Raw genomic sequence first — 24,582 nt, 5'->3', positions numbered from 1 at the left:
GGAAAGATTATATTAATTCAACTCTGTAGATTAGGAGTTTTCCAGAATTTCTATGGCCTGGGATTTTATATAAGTATTCATATGAGCATGTATTTCCTGTACAGTTTGTTTATCATACTTGTTTCGATTTAATTTAGAAATTTAAAAATGGGTGGAGAGTTAATTGAATTTAATTGTTTCAATCTCAGTGCCATTCAGTTAATACATTAAGAAACTGGAGGACATGGGCCCTATTCCATGAGTTACTTGGGTTTTAATAGCAATTAGCTACTTCCTACTTTAATGTGGCGATTTTTAACAACTCTTAAGAATGAGTGTACTTCGTATATTCTAGATATGAAGAAAAAGTTCATTCTGAGTTTTGAAGATAGTGCAGTTCAAAAGGTAGTAGGAAGGGGAAGGAGTATGGGGGTAGGAATTATAGTAGAAAGAATCAGACATTATTATATGTACATATGTGATTATACCACTGGGGTGATTCTACAACATGCACAATCAGAAAAATGAGAAGTTATACTCCATTTATGTATGATGTGACAAAATGTATACTATACTGTCATGTATAACTAATTAGAACAAATAAAAATAGGTAGCATTCAATAAATAGTTATATTTATGAGCATTCAGTAACTGTAGAACATTATTAATCAACAAATACCTAGTGGACAAAATTTATTTTAATTAAGTCATTCTGATAAAAATATGTACTTCTTATTGTGACTGTAAAGCATTTGAGGAGAAGGAAAATTGGTTCATTTAAATTAAGGGGGGAATGGGCAAAAACCATGCTTTTGGAGACTGCATTATTGATCTGAGGATTATTGTTAGAGAAATAGGAAACAGAATTACCTCTTCGTTAGCCTGAAACTGATAAGGTAGTTATAGGTTGTCTTAAATGTTTGGGAGAAAGGATAAACCTGTGTAAGCCATATTGAGAGAAAATATATTGCCCAGATTTCATATTCAAAAATATTTAGTTTTTAAAACCCAATGTATATGATTAAATAAAGTGTTTGACATATAAAATCAGGATTTAAGTTTACTGGATTTTAATTCTATCTGAATGTATTACCATATGGCATTGTGATTTAATTAATATATCTAAACCTTCTACTTGCTTATATAATAATGATAAAAATAATAATAATCATATACCTTTTTAAATACTTATATGTTAGGCACTACCCTAAGTGCTTAATATGCATCCATTCATTTTTATCCTTAGGAAAATACTATGTGTTAGAAATTGTTATTATACTAATTTTATAAAGTAAGATTTAAGAATTTAAGGTCGGTCCTACAGCTAACAGGTAGATGACCTGAGATTTGAACCTAGAAAACCTGATGTCCCCTGGCACCTTTATTCCATATTCTGCACTGCTTCTCAAGATACTGGAGATAGAAATAGTTCTACTTTAAGGGGCAGAATGATTCAATGAAGAAACGCATGTGAAGCACTAAGTGTAGGGCCCAAGACAGAGTATATTTTCAGAATGGTAATGTAAATTGTTGTTAATCACAAGTATTGTGTGTGCAACATATTCTAGATTCACTACAAAGATCTGATTTAATCTTCACAATGACACTATACTAGTTTAACATAAAAGACATATAAAAATAAGGTATACTGACAGAAACAAGATAATGAATGACAACCAGGATTTGAATAGGGTATTTTGATTCCATGACTTATATTCTTTCTACTTTATCATTCTCTCTCCTATGTTCCATATTATTATAATCCTAGTAATATATTCATTGATAATAATCAATAAAATGTGTGCTTTTTATAACAAAGGGATGACTATACACTTATGCATATTTATGAAGATGATTTATTGTGTTCATTATAAGTTTAAACTTTTTTCATGTTAATATTTAATAACTACATAGAAATTTGTGAAAATAATATTTTAGGATGAAGAAGATATAAGACATTCCTCTGTTTTCCAAATGTCTATTAAATTGCTTAGCATCAATATACTAATTGTATACAGAAATGCTTGAAAAAGTGAATTTATGAGCTAAGAAATCAAAAAGGGGATTTATAAGCAAGAATGGATTAGTCTATCATGAAATGTTAAATCAAATACTTGCATGCATTGCTACTTATTCAAATTGTACTCACACTTGATATCAATTAGCCTCTAGAATTTGAAAGCCGGTTTCTACCAATCCGATCCATGGGGATGCCAAATCGTCTTTTTGGATGAGCTACTACTTTCCTGAAACAAATCAAAGAGAATATTTTTAAGCTAAGGTTGCCATTATTAACCATTACTTTTATGCTTCCATTTCATGCAGATCTGGGGGTTTTCTTTGGGAGTTGGTATAAAGATAATAGTTACATTCACCAGTTACCATTCTCACACTCTGAATGTTTGAGGAAGTGAGTATAACCACATCCATCTTACACACCAGACACCTAAGGTTTAGAGAAAGTAATATATGCAAAGTCAAATAGACAAAGTGAAAAACCAGATTGTATTGACATACTGATCTGCTAAGTGGGTAAATCTCTTGTCCTCTTCAGATTTTATTCCTCTGTTTATTGAGGAAAACTGAACTGTTCTCCCCAAACTCTGCCTCAGAATAGATCTTTGGGGAAGTATAGTGGTGGGAGAGGAAAGGATGCAGAGAAGAAGGCTGAGTGGAAGGAAGTTTACCTCTCATGTCTTCATGTACACTTCACCCAGAAAAACCTTATATGTAGTGGTCTGTGTTGTGTGTATAATCTTGATATTAAATATTGTTTGAAAAATTTAAACAAGCTCCCTATTAAAATGAAGTTTGAAAATATCCACACAGGGTTATAAGAGGCCCGTTACATCTTTCAGTTTATATGTTCTATACATTGGCTTTTCATTTGGTACATATATAGTAGTGGGATTCATTGTTACATATTTGTACATGCAGACAATATTACAATATTATTTGGTCAATTCATTTCTCAGTAACTCCCCTTTTATTAGCTCTTTTGTTTTATTTTAAAACATTTGTTCTTTAAAAAGAAAACTATATTTAAGCATTTTTATTTGATTTTTTTAGTATCATCATCTATTGCTGTCAAAATAAAATCCTAACATGAGATGTTAAAAAATTTGAATATGTAACTTTCACTTTCTAGCCTTGTTATAAGAGGAGAAACTAGAATTTACTTAATGAAGACAGAGATGGGTGGGATAAACTAAGAAGTCTCTATAAGTGACTTGCCTCTCAGCAAAAGGTTACTAATAAAAGCCAGGCTCCGTGGTGTATGCCTGTAATCCCAGTAGCATGGGAGACTGAGATAGGAGGGTCATGAGTTAAAAATCAGCCTCAGCAATAGTGCGGCACTAAGCAACTCAGTGAGACCCTGTGTCTAAATAAAATGCAAAATAGGCCTGAGGATGTGGCTCAGTAGTCAAGTGCCCCTGAGTTCAATCCCTAGTTATACCCCCTGCAATAGTTACTAATACACATATGGCTTTTGGTTGACTTCTATATGCAGAAAAGTAGGAATATTATAAATGAATTATATTAGACATGAACAGATACGTACAATAACACTTAGATCAAAAAAATCAAAATGTTATTAGTGAATACTTTAGGACTGATAATCTGAAAAGTTATTCCCCAACCAAATTCAAGGTTTTATGCTTTATATTTTTGCAAATGAACTGTAATAATACAGTTTATTGCTTGAAAATCTCAGTGATGTGGCACATATTACATTATAGTTCAAGTTAATTTTCAACATCTTATTTAAAATATTTATTTTTTAGTTGTAGTTGGACACAAAACCTTCATTTCATTTATTTTTATGTGTTGCTGAGGATCGAACCCAGGGCCTTGCTCATGCTAGGCAAGCACTCCACCGCTGAGCCACAACCCCAGCCCAATTTTCAACATCTTAAAGAGTGGAAAAAAAGACTTTTGGGGGAATATTTTCAATAGCTTGCATTATATAATTAATCTCTACTACATAAGTGCCAAAAATTAATGAAAACCTCAATGATTTTTGAGGTTTTATCCTATAGTCATTCAATTGATTTATACTTTCCTATGTCCTTACTATGTATAAGGTTGTTTCTGTGGCTGTCCTGACTTAGATGGATAAGAAATAGTCTTTGATTTCAAAAACTTTTAGACAAATACTCTCAGAAGTGATGATAATTTAATGCAAATTATAGAGGAAAATCTCTTAGTCTTACCAGGACCAAACTTTTTCTTAATGATGGTCCTGATAGTACTGTGAAGCAAATAATTTATTAAAAAGCTCTGAAAGCATGGAGAACAAATGAAACATGAGGGACTTTTAAAGTTGTACCTTGCACATAAAAATCTATAAATATCACTTAATTTATTTAAAAGAATTAATTTGTAGGTTATTAATATTTAGTGTCTTCTACATGCCTGATGCTGTGTATTGTGCTATCTATACAAGGATGATAACAACACACAGGGGAGCTGAGATGTGATTACCATCAAATAATATTTAGGAATATTATATTTTCATCTAATCTAACTTTGTTTTCTGCTGATTCACATCCATCTTCCATTATGGGTTGGCTCTTGGTTTTGTTAGCTGCATTGACTATATGTACTGTCTTATAAGATTTGTCTTCTAGGAAAAAATTTGATCAGTATGGGAAGATATTTATTGCTCATTTTTACCATTTCTGCATCCCTACCTTCCTTCATTATTTCTGAAAAATATTACTTCTTAAGGTGATGCCTGTTTTTTGCACTTCTGGATTTCTTAATTACAAATTGACTATATATTTGTCAATTTGTTAACCAAATAGGAAACTTGTTATTTGTAAAATTAGCTTAAAATTTATGTTTAAGACTTATAAAAAACTAGGCATGTTGGTCATGCTTTCAGCCATTTGATACAATTATAAATAATTGCTGTGAACAGAAAATAATGTCTCTTTTGTATTTTAAATTATCTTTAAGCAGTTGTTTTCTTTGTGGTAGTCAGAAAATCAGCTTTCCACAGATGTCCACATGATAATCCCCAGAATCTGCAAATATGTCACTTGCACACAGGATTAAGTTTAAGGACCTTGAAATGGGAAGATGATGCTGTTGTATCAGAGTATTTCCAGTCTAGTCACTGAAGTCCTTAAAAGTAGATGATGACTGAAGGAGACTAGGCTAGACAGGAACAGCAAACTGAGAAGAACTGCCCACATTTGCTGGCTTTGAAGAGGAAGGAAAAGCTCATGAATTAAGGAATGATGTATCCCTCAGAAGTTTTGGAAAGGAAACAGGGACTTGAGCAACCATGAGGAACTGAATTCTGCCAACAATTTGAAAGAACAGAAAATAGATTCTCCCTTAGAAACTCTGGGAAAGAGGAACAGCAGATGGATAGCTAGATATCCTCTTTGTCCAGATGGAAGACAATGCAAGAAGGACAGCATAGAGCACACTGCAGGACGAACTTTATAGGACACCTCTTGGCTAGCAATGGATTCTATGACTCATATGATCACAGGACCATATGACCTAGCTGAAAGAAACCTGGAAAAAGTCATCCAGCATTATATACATGTTGGGTGGTGAGAATATACTGGAGTCTGACCTACAGAATTTTAAGATGATCAATAATTTTGTTGTATTTTTTTTTATTATAGCAATCAAAAACCAAATATATCTCTCTAGGTGATGTAGGGCTTATGTCTGAGTGTAATGGGGTTAATATATAGAAAACAGTAAGCCAATGTAATTTTCACCCTAAATCCCTTTACTGACTATTCCACCATTGTAACTCCAGGAGACACCAATAGGGCAAAAGCCACTTCAGGAAGGGAGGGAATGTCCCCAGTAGTCTCTGATAAATAGGAAGAGGAAGTGAAAAAGCAAACCCTCCCAGGTGTTAAAAGGACTATCAAAAGGGGAAGGAAATGGCAGCTGGGACAAAAATTCATATGACATGTGCACTGATTTCCCAAATCTTATTTAAGAAAAGTGGTCATAAAAAAACAAATATTTTTACTTTTTAAGAGAAGTGTGATATTCTCATAAATCATATAAATTAGAACAGTATTGTTCCCTGCTGCCAATGTATTTTTTCAAAAATGAAAGTAAAAGGAATAGATATAATATTTTTTTCTTTTAGGCTTTACTATAGTTGATCTTTCCTTGAGAGATCAGATTGTGAAAGAAGATGTTATAGTGCTGAAAGCAAAATAAACCTGCTTTTTCCCTCTTTCCCAACTTCCCTCCCTTCCTTTCTTCTTTTCTTCCTTCCTGGATTCCCTTTCCCCCCTAATTTTTCTTCCCTGGCTTTTCCCAGATTTGATCAAAGCAGTATTCGGAACCAGGAAATGGAGGGCTTGGGCTCTAATTTGATTGTTTTACTTAGTGTTAATATGATCCTTTGCACATCTGTTATTATCAGCTTCCTTTTTTTTGATAAAATTTAGATAATACTTGTTGTTTCTATCTTCTGGAGCTGTTTATTCATTTAATATATTTACTTGTTAAGTAATAGTCAGTTGCATTTGGGTTTATTCTATGCACTGGATATACACTGGTGAATAAGACATGCTACCTCTCAGAGTTCACAATTCACCTTGAAAAGACATAATGAGTTAACACACGGGAAAACATTTTGTACTTTCCAACTGATATTATTCTTTTCTACCAGTCTAATCCAGTAATTTTCAAACTATTTATAGCCTACCTTTATAAACACAAACACTTTTTAAAAAAGAGCAATATTTAAAGTGTTAAGTGAATTATGTCAGTAAGTTACCTCTCCTTGTCCATATATAGTGACCACTGAAAGAGCTTCCAGAAACGCTTAAACCTCCTTAGAGCAGAGGAAGTAGCCAAGTGGGTAAAGTAGAGACTAACAATAGATACATAAGTACTTGATTTATTTTATCAAATTTAGGATTGGTTGCAAATGCTCAAAGGTATATAGAAATTAAATTTTAAAATTAAGCATATATATAACATATATTGTTTATATAAATATATATTATATATTATGTAATATATAAGATATAAATATATAAAATATATACATAATATATATTATATGTCATATTATATATATATATATATATACACACACATCTACTCAGCATTAGTGCTTATATAAAAACAAAATCTTTTTTCCAGAAAGCAATAGAAATTATAATTGTTCAGTAAGTTAAAGAATTTCTGTATAATCTATATCAATTCAGAAGTAAACTGGTAATTTAGTTATTTTGCTATTATTATAAAAAATAATAGTACTTTACTCTAAAACACATGTGCTGACAAAAATAGAGTGTGTAAAAAATTAATATTAGAGCATTTAAAAAATATTTTGAATAATTTTTTTAGTTGTCAATGGATCTTTATTTTTAAAATTTATTTATTTGTATGAGGTGCTGAGAATCAAACCCAGTGCCTCACACATGCTAGGCAAGCACTCCACCACTAAGCCACAGCCCCAGTCCATAGAGAAATATTCTTAAATCCAAAAAGGAAAGCTGTACTTTCTGAGTATTTAGTCCCTCTTGTGACAAAATGGTGGTATGACATGGGCTTATACTATAGGCATTTAAAACAATCCACGTTTTTCATTCTAAAATATTCTTTAAGTAATTTAAAGGTTTAGAATATCAAATTCATATAAAGGGAATGATTATTTTTTAATTTTTCTTTTTGGTGCTGGAAATTGAAACCAGGGGTACTTTACCACTGAGCTAGATCCCCAGTCCTTTTTATTTTTTATTTTGAAACAGGGTGCTGAGTGTCTTAAACTTGCATGCCTCAATCTTCTTAGTTGCTGGGATTACAGACTGTAATTACAGACTGTCCTTTTAAACATGACTAAACTATGTAGTTTAGTGTACACTAAAATTAAATAGAATTTTCTTTAAAATTTATATTCTTGGATAATTCCATTTCTAAAGGTACTTGAACATTCTAAAAAGGCGCAGTTAAACATTGTATCAAGAATCACTTCATATAAAATACTATACATTTATTTATGATCTGTTTAAAGAAAATGAAAAGGAGTTTTCTATTTGCAGCACCAGCATAAGAAATAGAATATTATCAGTACTCTTGACATCACCACAGCATCCCTCTCCCCTCTCATGGCTCATTCCCAGAGGTAATATACAGACTGAAGCTTAGCCTAATCATTCTCTGCTTTTCCTTATCTTATTATCTGTGTATGTATTCTTCAAAAATCTTGTATTTACCTTAGACAGTTCGAGAATTGTACTTAAAATGAGTCATGTACTGCAGACTTAATGTACAGCATGGTGACATAGTCAATAATAATGATGTTAATACTATTACTAGTACTGATAATACTAATGTTAATATTAAAAATGGTAGTTTATTGTTTGACTATAATGTATTACATACTTGAAATTTGCTAATAGAGTAGATCTAAGTGTTTCATTACCAAAAATGAAGGTAACTATGTGAAAGAATGGATATACTAGCTTGATTTTGAAAATCACTTCACAATATAGATTGTATTAAATATCATTTTATGCCCTGAATATAATCAAGTTTTGTCCATCATAAAAAGGAATCATGGATGAATCTTCTCTCTGTCAACAAGTATTATGTATTTTGAGATTAGACATTATGTTCTTGTCTGTGTTAACATGTGTTACTATAGTTTCTTTATTTATAGTTGCTGCATATGATTTCATCACATGAATATACAATGGTTTGTCCATTCTACTGTGAATTAAAAATTCAGATATTTTCTTTTTGGTCTTCAGATTGTTCTGCTGAATTTTTTCTTATACATGCCTTTGATGTTCATTTTAATGATTAAAGTATATTTTCAGAGTAGAATTGTCAGCTATGCTTATATTTAATTTCATTTATAGACCAGTTTCCAAATTTGCACCAATTTACACACCTGAGAGCAATATATGGCAGATCCTACTATTTCAAATCTATGACAACCATTGTATTGTGAGAATTTCAATTTTGCCAATCTAATGCATCAGTAGTCACACATGGTTTGGGTGTTAATTGACTTTTCCTGACTACTAATGAGGTTACTCACATTTTCATTTGTTTATTTTGGAAGTGCCTGTTTAAGTCTGTTATCTGGTTTTTTTTAATTGTGCATTTCTTTTAAGTCTTTATTTGTAGAAGGGCCTAGAATACTCTGAATATTAAACTTTATAAGTTATATATATATTCAAATATCTTGTCCCATCTGTGATTTTTCTTTTTTTATGAAAATAATATTTAGTGTTATTTTTATACCTCATCTAATAATCATCTCTATCTTAATAATGGATTCAGCTTGCCATGTTTACTGGAAATTCTATTGCAGTATAGACTGAAATTGTACTGAAATTGAACATATAAGTCAATTTGAAGAGAATCAAAATCTTCATGATAGTGAGATTGATTATTCAAGATCATTTATCATTTAGGTTATTTTTATTCCCTTCAAATAAACTGTTAATGATTTTCTCCATAAAAATCTTCTATAGTTTGTTATATTTGTTTTTAGTAGTGTCAGCTAAGAATATGTATAGTAGGTGTTTTTTTTAATAGGTGTTCTTTCTCTGGTAATGAAGTTTTTTTTATTATTAATTTACTGGTTATTTCATTCAGGAATAGATATTGAATTTTATCAAATGCTTTTTTGCATCTATTGGAATGATGTCCTTTATTTCTTTGATTTGTCAATTCCATTATTGATTTTCTAATATAAACCACGCTTATACAGTATTTTTTGTGGTAACCCTTGTATTTGTTTTGTTATTTTGTGTGTGTATGTATGTGTGTGTGTGTGTGTGTGTGTGTGTATGTGTGTGTATGTGTGTGTGTGTGTGTATGTGTGTGTCTGGGGAAGAGGTGGGATTTGGTACCTGTGGTCATTAATGAAGATGTCTGATAATTTTCTTTCCTGTTTTCTACATATGTGGTTTTGGTCTTCAGACAGCTCTATTCTCATTAAATGGCAGAGGATTACACCTTCCTCTTTGGTCTCCCTTTTGTTATTTATTTAATTGCATCATGGTTTGAGAACATGTTCTTTGTGAAAACCATGCCTCCACAATTTGTAAAGATTTATTTTCCAGACTAGCAGTTCATTAATTTCATGTGTAAAGGTTGATTCATGTGTACTTAAAACTTTTTTCCTCCAACTGTTGGACACAACAACAAGTTTTACTTATCCTGTTTATGGTTTTAAGTTCCTGGGGAAAGAAACTTGGAATCAGAGCATGGAGAATGTTCCTTCAAAACAATAGTCAGATTTGCTGCTCTATTTTAAAGAGGCAATAAAATGGTAGACCTCTGTGAAGAAAGTCATACAGCTCCACCCATATTCAGTATTATGCAAAAGGGGAGGAAATAGTAACAGTTAACTGAGGATGTAATTTGGATTAGTAAAACAGGGAGATGAATTATTAAGTGTCTATGAGTATAGCAGCCAGGCTCTGGCCCCCAATATTTCTGCCATTATATATTCTCCTTCTACATGGGGCAGAGCTGACTTGTCACCAAGGATCTTGTGGAAAGACCATGTGAAAACGAGGAAGCTGCTGCACCTCTTGCTTTGCTGTGTTGATTGAATGCCTGGAGGGTGTGGGGGGAAACCAGTAGCCATTTCCTAAAAACACTCCAACAGCCCTATAAAGAGATTTTCATAGCAAAGAACTAAGGCCTTGAAAATAGCCAGTGAGGAACTGGGACTCCCAGCTGCCAACCCAATCATTGGGCCATTTTGGAAATGGATACCCAGCTCCAGCAGAGCCTCAGGTGCTGAGGCCCTGGTTAACATCTTCACTGTGACCTTGGAGAGCCTGAATCAGAAGCACCCAGCCAGTTTTTGTTTTTAAATTTTTAATGCACAGAAAAATGGTTTTATAATTATAATGCTTATTGTTTTCTTAAGCTGCTCAATTTTGGATAATTTGTTTCACTACAATTGATATTTATTATCATGAGGTTTTCAAGCAATCACACCCAATTTAGGGGTTCCAGGAAAAACTTAGGAAGCATGTGGAAACAATAAGCCAGATAGTCACCCCTGAATCTTGCAATTGTGGCTACTCTAATTTAAAATTCAAGCATAAAATTAAGAAAAAGAAAGAGTAGGACTGATAATTAACTATATAGGATCTTGGAAGGACTGACATGTGAAAAATCTAAAATGAAGTACTCAGCAAGGCCCTGTGAGGGATGAGAAGGAAATAATAAAAAATCTGTTCACAGAAAGACAGGTTTTCAAATTCAAATTCCAGAATGTTAGAATGAAGGATCATATTAAATCTGAGTGATAAGATGATTTTAACTAGTTATTACATAATGCCTTCTCCCCACTACCAAGTCCACATTTAGAAGTAATAGGGAAATAAGGTATGTATCCAATATACAGAAACCCAACATGCCATTTTTATTACTGACAGAACTCACTGTAGAATATGACTTCACATCTGCATTTCAAAGACCTTCCTTATATTTTCTGCCTGGATTAGACAGATTGACATAACTAGTCATTGCTATCTAATAAAAACAGGAAGGAAGCGTATGAGCTGAACATACTCAACTACTCCTCCCAACCTGACCAATCAAAGAAGAGGCTATTCCCCTGGAGGGAAGAGAATACAGGGAGAAGAAGCCTAATTAGAGCTCCTGAACATGGAGGATGGAACCAGTTGGTTCCTTCATAATCAACAGTGTAATTTTAGAATGATGAAAGGAAACGCTACTTCACTCAGCAGAAGTTTACTTTTGACTTTCAGAATTCTATGTCAAAACTAGTAATTAAATTTTAAACAGACTGCTATTAAATTGATATGATGATGATGATATGATGATGATGATGCAGAAGAGAAATAATATTGGCTTCTGAAGTATTGTCCCAGGAATGAGATAACTAAACAGGCATTGGGAACAAAACCACCAGCACTGGGATCAAATAATGAGATTTAGGCAGCTATAGAAAGAACCAGGGATGCTTAATTTGGAAAGCACTGCAGAGTAGTAGGATAGGGCAAGGGAATCTGCATTTACTTGGTTCATGAATCTCTCTGAGGAACTAAATGAAAATTTTAAAACTTCTATCTAACAAATAGAATCACACAAAAATGTATTACAAAAATTTCTTTTTGGAGAGATGGGTAATACACATTGCAAAGCCCATGTATGGAGTCAAAATATTCTCCCTTTTAGAAGAAAGTTTAAATCTTCATGACAAGAGTTAGGTGGGGAGAAAAAGTAAAGAACTGCGTCATTTTGTGGTGTTGAGCTGAGGTGAGAAGAGACAGGCAATAAAGAACAGTTATTGGCAAGAATGGGCCAAGATCATTATGCTCAAGAGCATTTCCCATTGCATGGTCAGGCTTTTTAACTTGGAGGAAAAAAGAAAGCTGGGGCACCTCCCTCTGAATCCTTTTTCTGAGTTTCTAACATCTGAAATGTAGCCCATTTTGAACTACTTCCTTTGGGCATCAACAAATAAGAGCTAAAAAGAATCAGCAAAAATCATAAAATGTGGAGGTTGGCCTAGGTCTGTCACAGGATTTACAATGAGTTAGAAAGGAAATAAAATGTTAGGATTTTTATCTTAGTCTCTCGGACAGTCATCAAGAAAGGCAGTAATATCTGACAACTCAAACCTGGCACTACTCTTCTCAACTTTATCCTGAACCTTAGGATAGAAGGCCATATATCTTCAGTATGGTAATTTTTTATTAGTTGCACATGACAATACAATGATCTTGATATATCATACATTTGAATCAAATGCGGTAAAATTTCTCATTTTTTCTGAGTGTACAGGTTGCAGAATCAGTTGGTTATACAGACATGTATATACATACAGCAATACTAGTGTCTATTTTATTCTGCTGCCCTTCCTATCTCCCCATCCCCTCCCTTCCCTTCCCATCACTTCTCTCTACCCAATCTAATGTGACACATTTCTTTTTTTTCCCTCACATCATCATACATGTATTTTGTATAATGATGAGGGTCTCCTTCCATCTTCCATGCAATTCCCCTTCTCCCGACCATTCCCTCCCACCTCTCTTCCCTATTTAGTGGTAATCTTCTTCTCATGCTCTTCCTCCCTACCCCATTAGTATTTATTCAGTGTATACATTCTAAGTGAACTTCACTGTTCTTGGTCATGGATAAGCACCTTATTCATGCAGCTTTAATTTCTTTATCAAAACTGGCTTTAAGTGGAAAATCATTGGACTTGGAGTAAACAACTTGATGCATAATTTATAGTTAGGTAATCTCAGAAAACTCATCTCTCTAAAAATACACCAATAAAATGGGATTCATAGCAACCTCCTTCTTAGAGTGTTATGAAATGTTAAAAAGCAAGTAATATATCAAGAGTTTTCAAAAAAGATTCTATTTCAGTTTTTGGCTGTGGTCCCAAAGTAGGCAGGCAAGTATTTCCTCTTGTATTCTAAAGTTAGGTGCTAGACTCATGTAGTATTTGCAAAGAATGTTGCTGCAAACTGATTTTTTCCAACGTTAGTCCAATAAAAGAATTGATGTTGAATGGGTCAGGAGGAAAGAATTTCTCAGGAAGGAGTTATTGGAGAACAGGGGCATTTATCCTCTACCTTCAAATAGGGGTCTTCAGGAAAACCACTCAGAGTGGGATGTACCCAGGAAGCATGATAGACCTGATGCAACCCTACTTATAAAATCTAAAGGGCAAGAAGCTTTGAGAGTGGGCTTGATATCAGAGCAAAGAGGGATGACTACATAAGAAACAGCTTCTCTTTTAGTAACCAAAGTTAAGGATGTGGAGCATGTGGATGGATCTGGCCTAGGTTAATTATAAAGGGTAAGTTGCCTCAAGGTCTCTCTGCCAGGGGTGATGGGTGAAGCAAACTCAGCAGGATGCTGGTGGTGGTGTGAAATGGAGAAACTGAAAGGATAGAGGGTGAAGAGCATCCTGCTAGAAGAGAAGCATGGCTGGAGGCCAGGATGTTTATAACAAAGTTCCCAGTGAGGGTTATGTGATGGTCTGTAAAAATAAGTCCAAATAAGGAGTCAGCTTTGGGTTATAAAGTCCAGGGAGCACTAGAGCCAGATCATGACTGATCAGTCAAGTCAGATTTCTCTCTGCATCTCCAGTCTTGATTCTGGAGGAGATAAAATCAGGGGGGGCTACTGCAGTGGTGGGAGGGTGAGGATGAAACTGACAATAGCCCTCTTTCCACTGTAGCTTCCCAGCATGAATGGGCCAAGGCTGGGGAAAAGAAAGCTTTAATAATATTCATGGTTTGGGCTAAGACATAAGATTTGATATTTAACAGAAAATAGTTATTTTTCAACTAAAAGTGAACACAAGGATTCCTATTATTCTAAAATGACTATCAGAGCCAATGTGCCTGCTTTTGGCTTTCCCAAGAGAAAGGAAACAAGCACTCCCATAGAGTGGGCTTGAATGCATGGAGCAGGGTGTAGAATTGTGTTCGACAGTTATTCTCTTTCAATTAAATGATTATAATAACAATAGTCTGAAGCAAAATGTTAATTGACCCAGTTCTATGGAATGTGCATAACTGTCCTGGGTCTCTTCCATCAGCTCTTCACGTTTATTTCTTTTATCTTTTCTCACTCACTTTTAGTCAGAGGTGGCTGACATTTTTGGATAACAAAAGCTCCTGCAACTTCAGGCTTGGTTTGGGTCAAGCAATAGGTGACCTTGGCAAGAGAGACCAGGAGAGTGGGAAAGATGACAGGATCATTTTTCATGCTCTCATTCCCCCTTGTAAAACCTTCTCCAGTGAGCTATGCTTCTCAATGAGGCTTACTGTTTCTCCCAGGCATCTGATTCTCTATGACTATATATGATATTCCAGAAGCCTCTTGTTTCTTCAAGCCAAGGCCCTTGGCTGTTGTGCCAACCACTATGATTTACCTATACTTAGACTTTTGTAATCTTCTTGTGAATAAACTTTCCCCAAATTTTCCTTTTTCAACAATGCTAAATATTTCCCGTGGGTACCCTGATTGACCAAGTAACATTATTTGCTTCTCTAATCTCAAAATCTTAATGGCAGCACTAAAGCAATAATAGTTGTGAAAAGGTTTAGCAGTAATTAAAATAAAACATAGAGTATTATTATTGTTCTTATTATTTGCAAGATATTTTCAGGAATGTGTGAAGGAGCCAGAAAAAAACCATTTGTTAGAAAAATTCCAGGCCTATCATCAATATCTCCTAATGTTAAAGGGCCATTCAGAAAGTAAGCGCTATTTTACCAGGGATATAATCATACCTGTTTCCTTTGTTTTGCATTAATGAGGTGAACATTCATTAGTTTTAACTTTTGAACAAGTGAACTAAAATGAGGAAAATATTTTATACTTCAAAACATAAAATTAACTTTGCCCTGGGAATTAAGTAACTTGCATGTGCACCTGAAAGTAAAGCTAGTGTCACAGTCAATGAAAAACTTGGGTAAGTAGTATACGATAAGCACTGTTCAATGCATTTTAATACGATCTGACATAGACTTTACCCTGTTTAGTGGTTTCTGTTTGTCTGTTGGTATTTTTGATTTTTCCTAACTATTCATGTATTGTGCTGTTCCGATATCTTGGTGGACTTTTCAAAAGCAGATGTAAAATTTTTTCTTGCCTAAATATTTTGAAGTTACCGAGAATAAAATAATTTTATATGCTCGAGACTTAGGTTTTTTTAGTGGGCAGCTATATACTAATATAATTCAGGGTTCTATAAATGTGGATTGACAAAGGTTGCTTTTTTTACTTTTATTAATCTGTAATTAAAATCCAACGCTTCAATTATGAAAATAAGGAACAAATTCCAACAGTATTTAGTTACACCTGGACCTTTGTGACAATCAGATATCAAAATACTGTCAGATTACATTTTAGTTGTTATAAATACTTTGAAATGTTTTTTATGGTGCATTTCTTGAAATTATTATTGTTTTTAGATCCATTTCTAAATCTTTTTATTTTGTGTATTAATAATCATATGTTATGATTAATAACATATATGATTAATAATTAATAATTAAGTTGATAATTCTGACTCTAATTTGTAATGGCTGAATTCTTGTGAATTCTATCCATTCAAAAGTGATATAGGAGATAGATGATATAGGCTTCTTCAAAGTTTCCAAGTGACCTATGGCAGAAAAAGCTTATGAATCCCTGGGTTGAGTGATGGATGCAATTGTTAGAACTAGAGAATGGATGACAGGAATCAGTTACCTTCTCTCCATCAGTGTTAGTAAGAAGATTGAGAAAGTTTGTTAGAGAAGGAGAAAAATATATGGTATGCACATGAAAACCATGGGTCTTTATAAAAAATCAGAAAATGTGTAGATTCATACATATTAAAATAATAAATTCTCAGCCTTGTGAAAAATCAAAAAATAAATACTGGACCAAAACTATCATTTCATCTATTGAGATAAAGGTGCAGGCAAATAATCCTTAGTACAGATCTCCCATGTAAAATTACTGTATTTTTAAACTATATAATTGTTACTAAATATATAAAGATATCTATTTTAGTCCTGTGCCTCTGTTATACATATTTAATGATATTTAAATATCTTTGTAATGTAAAATATTAACCTTGAATATTTTAAAATTATTATATACCACAAGAAGTCTAAAATTATTTTACTAAAACTCAAGGGGTATAGAAATATGTTATGCAATATTTATTATTTATCTCCTATAGTTTTCCACCTCTCTAATATACAAACTAAATTTAATTTTTGTTTTAAGACAAAGAACAGGAATTTTTGTATAAAAATGAATTCTGCAGCAATATCTCATAGGAAATGCAATTGGAGTTTAATTTGTATGCACAAAGTATCAGCTATCATACAAAAATATATAAAAATATAAAGGGTTTAGCTTAGAAAAAAATTGTTCAACTTTTCAAGCTCAAGGGTCAGTCTGTGCAAATGCCTTTTGCTCTCTTTAACCTGCTAAACTTCTGGAAATAGTTGGAGGTGAAGGTGAAGGCAGAGAAAAGGGGACAAGATAAAGATCATCAATTATTCTACTAAAATTCTTTCTAGTTGTTCTTGTTTGGATACGAAGTTTCTCTAAAAGCTCCTGTTCATGAAGGAATACTCAGAGGTAAATGATTAAATTATGAGAGCTGTAACCTAATTGGCCCATCCTAGTTTTCTGGCTGACTGGGTGGTAACTGTAAAAAGATGGGGAATGGTTAGAGGAGTTGGGTCACTGGGGTTGTCCCCTGGAAAAGTGTGTCTTATCTTTGGCCCCTTTTCCCCTCTCTCCTTCTCCCTGTTTCCTTACTCTTCCAAGACCCCAGCAGTTTGACTCTGCTGGGCCCTTCCTTCATGAAGTGCTTTATCACCTTGGGTCCAGAGTAATGGAGTTTTGCCTCCTCTAAATTGTTCTTGTTGGATATTTTGGTTACAGCGATGTAAAAGCTGGTTAAAACACTCTGTTCATACTATATTGGATGGCACCTTTCAATATGGCTCCAGGAATAGAATGAAGCTATAGGAGCTTTGCATTGCATTCCAGAGTGCTTCCCAACACACAGATCCCTGTGTGACCCCAACTCTCCTTCCTTATTTCATTTATTATTCAGCTTTTTTTTTCTTATTTCCTAACATCAAACCCACTCCATGCTATTCAGTTCTCCCAAAACGACACCCCAAATATTGAAGTCTCAAAGCTATCTCTTACATGATTTTCTCTTCACATAACAATGTTCCTAATTCCTCCAATCTGTCAAGAATATTACTTATTCATGTCAAAATTTGTTCTTATTACTGAATTTAAAATTTTATATTTTTTCTGTGAATTATTGAAAATTATTCACAAATATGCACAATATTGTCAAATAGTAATTTTTCTCCTCTGTTCCTACAAAACTTCTCTTTCAGATTTTTTTTATTATTTTAAAATTTGTACTCAGCTTTAGTAAGGCATAATCCACAAATAAAATTGTATATATTTATGGTGTATAATGTGACATTTTGATACATACATGCATTATAAAATGATTAAATCAAGTTAATTAATATATGCATCACCTCACATAGTTAAACATTAAAAATATACTCTCTTAGCAATTTAAAAATATATAATACATTAATATTATCTGTAATCACCATGTTGTACAATAGATCTCCAGAACTTATTCATCTTGTGTAACTGAAACTTTGGACCCTTCAACAAACACCTGTACCAGTATTGAATGGCAATATTGGATGGCAAAATATTTTTAAAAAACAATTTTTTTTTGTACCAGGGATTGAGCCCAGGGGCACTTAACTACTGAGCCACATAATATTTTATTTAGAGCCAGGGTGTCCCTGAGTTGCTTAGGGCCTCGCTGAGTTGCTGAGGCTAGCTTTGAACCTGGAATCCTCTTGCCTCAGCCTTTTGAGTTATTGGGACTACAGTGTGCACCATCAGGCCTGGCAGTTTGACTTTTTCTTTTTGATTCCATATATGTCCCACAAAACTTATTAGATTAAATTTTATGTTACAATTGTTTATTCTACTCTCCATATATTTGTGTTCTATTCTGAGTTATTTCTTTATAATAGATTTATTTATCTTTTTTCCTGGTCCAATCTGTTATTTATCTCATTGTTTAGTTTTCAAAAATATCTGTTATAAAATATTTCAAACACATATCAGATAGAATAGTGTAATGAACCCCTCTGAACTCATCAATCTAAGACAATTACCAATTTATTGTGACTCTTGCTGTATCTGGGTCCACTTCTGCTTCTGTATTATTTGGAAGCAACTTTCAGATAAATAAACAAATAAACACTATCCCAGTTACACTGTTTCAACTTACTTTTTTTTTTTGGTCTTTTTCACAGTAGTGAGAAAACAGTACTTACTCAGTAGAAAACATACTTTGAATTTTGAATTTTTATCTTTTTCTGGACAGAAGATTTTCGGCAGAATACCTTGTAGCAATAGCAAGCTACTGCTTCTAATGAGATACTTGATCATAAGCGTAAATAAGCAATATTCTACTATATACTGTGTTGCTCATTATGCTGTTCAGTAGGTGGGATGTATTAAATGCATTTGGACTAGTGAGATTTTCCTCTTCTGTTGGGTTTATCAAGATGTAACCCCATCATAAGCCGAGGAGCATCTGCACTTTCAATTTAATTATTTTTCTGAGGTGTCTCTCATTTTGAATGATGGTATCATTTTCCTATTTGAAAGTAAATAATAATTACTTAATATCAAATAGCTATACTGCTTACATTTGCAACTGTCATTTACATATGTTAACTTATAAAAAGATTATTGTTCAAATCAGGCTGTAATTGAAAGAAATTATTAATGCTTAATAAGTCTTTTAGGTCTACTTTAATCTCTAGAATCCCCTTTGCTGTCCATCTCATTTTTTCCTATTATTTCTTGAAGAAATCAGATTATTTGTCCTGTAGTTTCTTACCATCTGGATTTTGCTCTTTGTGTCTTTGTAGTGTTTCTGAAACCATTCCTGTCTTCCATGGTTCCTGAACATTGCTTGGTGGATCTGGAGGCAAAACTACCTTTATTTATTTATTTGTTTGTTTGTATGTTTGTTTGTTTTCTGGCAACAGTCTCTTATGTGGGGCTAGCTTCTTTCATCAGGAGGCATGTAATGACTTGCTGTTTCCCCTTGTGGATGCTAGCAGTGTTCAAAAATCATTGTCTACATCCAATGTCCATTAGGGTATTCAAAATAGAGACATCCTAATTCTGTCATTCCTTCTTTATTTATTAGAGAGAATGAAAGGGTAAAGTTTCTAAGCTGCAAAGCCTGAGTTAAAATGTAAAGGACAAGGTATTGTAAAGTTTCTGAACTGCACACAGAACCTGAAATTCCTGAGGCAGTGGTACTGACCATTTAGTTATTAAATAACCTGGACCCTGTGCAGTTTGGCACGTAGGCATTCAGGGCCCAAACCAATCAGTTTGAATGTATCCCCCTCTTTAGGAGTGACCTATCACCCCCGCCTGACCTGTTCCCGCCAATGAATGGACTAATCGTGTTTGAGAGTTATTGTTCAATTTTCCCGTGCCTCATGATGATTTGCTCTGATGTATGCAAAGCCCCCGCCCTCCCCAAAAAGTGTACTTAAGCACTGCTCAACCCCTGCTCCGGGCTCTTGGCCGCTCTCCCTTCTTGAGTGAGCCTGGAGCCCCAGCACGCTGGATTGGATCCTCAATAAATCCCCTTTTGCTGTTGCATGAGTTGGTCTCTTGGTGGTCTCTTCCTCCGAAGTTCGCCGGACCCTTACAAGAACAATTCTATAAAAGATTTCTACCACATCAGCTAATCTTATCATTTCCTGATTATTTTATCTACAAAGATTTAAAGAGAAAATTTCATGTCTACTGTCAGTAGTGGAGTTCTCAAAAGAAAGATTAATGTTATCCCCATTTAGAAGTTTTTAAAGCAATGAACTGAAAATTAGTATTCTGTAAAGATGACCTATTAGGCTTTAAAATATCATTTTAATACACAGATTTATGCTGATTTGGTGTGCTGTATTTAATGTCTTATTTAAAGCTAAGATTCTCATATTTTAGATCCTTTTGACTGCCCATCATAATAGCATGCTTCCTTGCCACCAGGGTTCTCAAGATAGTTAGATAAAAGATAGACAATAAAAAAAGAATACTTAGAGAATTTAGTGAGAAATATGATATTTAGGGTAATAAAAGGAATCCTAGTAGATTTTGCAGAGAATTTGGTATGGTAATTGGGTGGAATCTTGTGCCTATGCTAATATAAAATATATTGCACAAGGAACAGATATTGGGAGCATAGAAAATAAATTAAATCTAGAATCAATGCTGTAAAGTCATTTGCTGATTCTTTAATTATGGGTTAATTAAGGGAGATCAGTAATTGAGGGAGATGCATTTATGCTAATTCTTTTATGTTGATTAAAATATCACAATGCACTTTAATTTGATTATCATGTTTGATTTTTTTACAGAGGTAGGTAATCACACCCATTTTGTAGACACATAAGCTGAGGATTACGGAGGGTAAGCTACTTTTTTTTTTTTTTTTTTGCTTTCACTATAGTTTTTTTCTTTTTTTTTTTATTGTTGGTTGAAGGGTAAGCTACTTTTAAAGTCTCCAGGCAAGAAAAGAGCAGAAATTTGACTTAAATACCTGTTTTCTCACTCCAAGTTCTGAGAGCTCTTCATTATTTCTTGGTAGAGGAAAATGCATTAATTCACATATTTTTGAAAGCTTTGTGTTGAGGATAAAAACAATGATATTCTGAATGCTTCTATTAAGTAGAAGACTCAGGTGATCAGAACATTTATCCCACTATGCACATGTTCTCCTTCACTTTGCAAATGCAAACATGTCTTACAACAGCCATGGTATACATGTGTGTGAGGATCCTCCTCAGGGAACATTCTGACAGGAAAGCTAATGCACACTGTAGCTAGAGGTCATTTTGTTCCTTAATCACTTACTTCCAAATTCACACTATTAAACACACAAGTTTAATACTCTGTCAAATCTGTTTGCATAGAATTTTTTCACTGTATTTTTTTACATTTAATTCTCTTTACTTTGGAGCCCAGAATGAAAGGATTAGAGAGTGCAGATTTCCCTTCTCCAAAAAGCTCGCTTACCTCTGTTTAACTTTATGATCTGCAGAGCCTGCTGAGAGCCTGTCTAGGGGAGACCCAAAGCCAGAAAAGCTCCTTTTCTTCTTTGTCTCTGTCACGTCGTTCTCCAAAGATACCAGCTCATCAAGGAGCAAGAGTTTTGCAGCCAGGTCAGTGGCTGACTTCTCTTCTCGGACTGTGGGTAGTGACTGCAAATCTGTGACTCCAGAATCAAAGGCCTGTAGAGCAGAGAAAGGTGGTTCTACTCTTTAGATGAAGAAACCCAAATTAGGTAAAGTTAGTGGACACCTCCTGTGTTTAGATGACATCCCTTTTGTGTAATGTTCTATACTTTCTCATGGAATTATGTTTCGCACAGAAAGCTAAACCTTTGGAGAAGGAAACATATAAAGGTAGAGTATATATATCCAAGAGAAAACAGATAAAACAAAAACTCCAGGCTTGTCTCTAAAAATTGAACATATTCTGATTATTCTTTTGATTTTGTACCACTAAGAATTGAATTCTTGCTTATCATTCTTAGAATGCTTTATCTATACCTTTTTCATCATCATATCTATTACATTTTATTTTACTTATATTAGATGGCTTACAACACATTTGTATTCCTTATTAGATTATAAATAACTTGAGGACAATGATTATCTGATTAATCTTTTATTTGTTCTATTCAATGCATAGCCCAGTATTTTACTCAGAGTTAGTACTCAATAAATAACTTACGAATATTTATTGGATGAACTCTCAAAAAAAAAAACAAAACCAAAACTAAATCTCTTGCTGTTTCCCTTTAGTCACTCATTCGTTATTTATTTATAAAACCTATTAAAAGCCCAATCTATGCCAGGCTCTGCATAACATTGAAGGGATACAAAAATGAAGAAAATTTAGCCACTTGCATGTCCAGGGACTAAACTTCTTCATCCATGCAATTTATTCACAATCTGTGAGTATCTACAATGCATGAGAACTAACCCAATTTAATGTCAAAGTCTAGGATAAAATTTCTTGTTTGCTTAGATGTTACTATATATTGTCACTTTGTACTTCATCCAAGTTATAATATAGGTATGGATGCTCAGATTGTGAAGTCTGTTTTTTTTTTTTTTTTCCTTTCTGGGACCCAACAAAACAAAACAAAACAAATCCTCTGCTCCTATTAACCATCCCTGTCAATCTGCTGTACAAGAAGCACTGCTTCTTTTTAAGAGCCTGAGAATATTTCTCTAAGGGAGGAAACTAGCTTCAGGGGCTTTCTTCCTTTCCTCTCTCACTTCCATCACATTTTTCCATTTGCCTCATTCTTGGTCACAACATAGAAACTGAAGAAGAGATGGAATGCCAGAAAGAAACCCCAAAGAGCAGGAGACAGACCTTCAAAGGCAAAGATCTTACATTATCTCCAAAGCAGCCTTCCCAAAATATTCTTCCAATTAATATATATACAAAGTAGAGTTTTGTTCCTTTAATATACCCTTAATTCTGCAGGGGGTCGGGGAGTGAGCTATAGAATTCATGTAAGACTAAACCTTTTGTAAGATGCATTTCAAATCCTCACTTTAGGTTATTTAAGAAGTACAGAGAATACATGTTTCTCATAAGATCACACTTAATTTGATCTGGAGTTTTTTCTGTGTGGAGATGTCCTCATATTGCTTTTCTTTGTACTATGGTCAAGACATAAAGAAAACATTTATACTGTAATAAAAATACACAAAATTTGGAATGCAAACAACTTCAAACTGATTTAATTAAAACTGGTAGAGCTGGGGGCGGTGGTGCACACCTGCAATCCCAGCAGATTAGGAGGCTAAGGCACAAGTTCATGATCAGCCTTGGCAATTTGGTAAGACCTTAAGCAACTTACCAAGACCCTATGTCAAAAGAAAAATTAAAAAGGAAAAGGACTGAGGATATGGCTCAGCAGTTAAGTGTTCCTGGGTTCAATTCCCAGTACCATCTGAAAAAAAAAAGAAAGAAAGAAAGAAAGAAAGAAAAAAATGTGGTAGAAATGATATATACATATTTAATGCTTTCTACTTTAAGGAATACAAGTGTTTCTTATTTTGAGTTACTTTTAATGTTGAAAATATGTGACTTGCTCTGAATTTGCTTTGAAGGTTAATAATCATTACTATTTACATTTAAAGTTCTCAATCTTGAATAACATTGGCAAAACAAACAAACAAAAAAAGCAATAGCAAAAACACCTATTTCCTTGACTTTGCATTATCAGAATATATTCCTATTTTTTAGCTGTTCCTCCTGACTATAGTAAAAATAGCTTGTGTTCATAAAAATGTTGATAAAGTCTTTCAATTTAGTTTCCTTACCTCTGTTGCTGCATTCACCGAGAGCACTTTTCCTGAGCTCCACAATATCAAAGACACAGCCAGGATGAAATGTGCACTTGCCAGTCTCCAGTCCAGCATCTATGGGTCATGTAGATCAAGGTTAGCATTGATTAGTTTTGAATAGATATATAGAGAAAAAATCTCCTAAGAAGTATGTTATATGCACATGATAAGCCAAATTATTCACTTCTGTGTACTGGAGTGTATTTCCGCAAAACTTAAATAATACTCAATAGAAGCTGTCAGTCTTCCAGATTGAATTCAATCAAGTCTTCATTTCCACGGAAACCTAGTTGGGTTTGTATAGCTATAATAATAATAATAATAATAATAATTTAATTCAAAGAAACCTGGGGTCTGAGAAATTTATATAACTTTATTCTTTGTCTAATACAGAGAATGAAGCCTCACGTACCTAAGGAGAAATATGTAAAATTGGCAAGGTAAAAGAGAAAAAGGCCTGATGGGTTCTGAATCAGACAGAATGTGGTGTATCTGAAAGCATTTACATTAAAAAAATTAAAAATTATATTTTTATTATGTCAGAATTTTAATGCAAGTTTCAAAATGTACATATAGAAAAAATAGTGAAATTTCAATACAAAATGTTAAAATTCCATGT

The 24,582-nt window shown here is 33.6% G+C and overlaps 1 protein-coding gene across 1 annotated transcript in view; it reads right to left on the bottom strand.

Moving 5' to 3' along the window:
- Positions 1 to 24,582, bottom strand: part of Ostn (osteocrin) — a 41,014-nt gene that overhangs the window by 4,322 nt on the left and 12,110 nt on the right. The window contains exons 2-4 of the mRNA XM_005341779.5: positions 23,940 to 24,038; positions 21,610 to 21,824; positions 2,129 to 2,225 (exon numbers count right to left, since the gene is read on the bottom strand). Of these exons, the coding sequence (XP_005341836.2) occupies positions 2,141 to 2,225; positions 21,610 to 21,824; positions 23,940 to 24,038 (399 nt within the window). The 3' untranslated portion in view covers positions 2,129 to 2,140. The remainder of the gene's footprint in view (positions 1 to 2,128; positions 2,226 to 21,609; positions 21,825 to 23,939; positions 24,039 to 24,582) is intronic.

This window comes from Ictidomys tridecemlineatus, chromosome 3, assembly GCF_052094955.1.
Source record: "Ictidomys tridecemlineatus isolate mIctTri1 chromosome 3, mIctTri1.hap1, whole genome shotgun sequence".
NCBI lineage: Eukaryota > Metazoa > Chordata > Mammalia > Rodentia > Sciuridae > Ictidomys > Ictidomys tridecemlineatus.
Note: the sequence above shows the minus strand (reverse complement) of the source record. Positions and strands in the feature narration are given on the sequence as shown.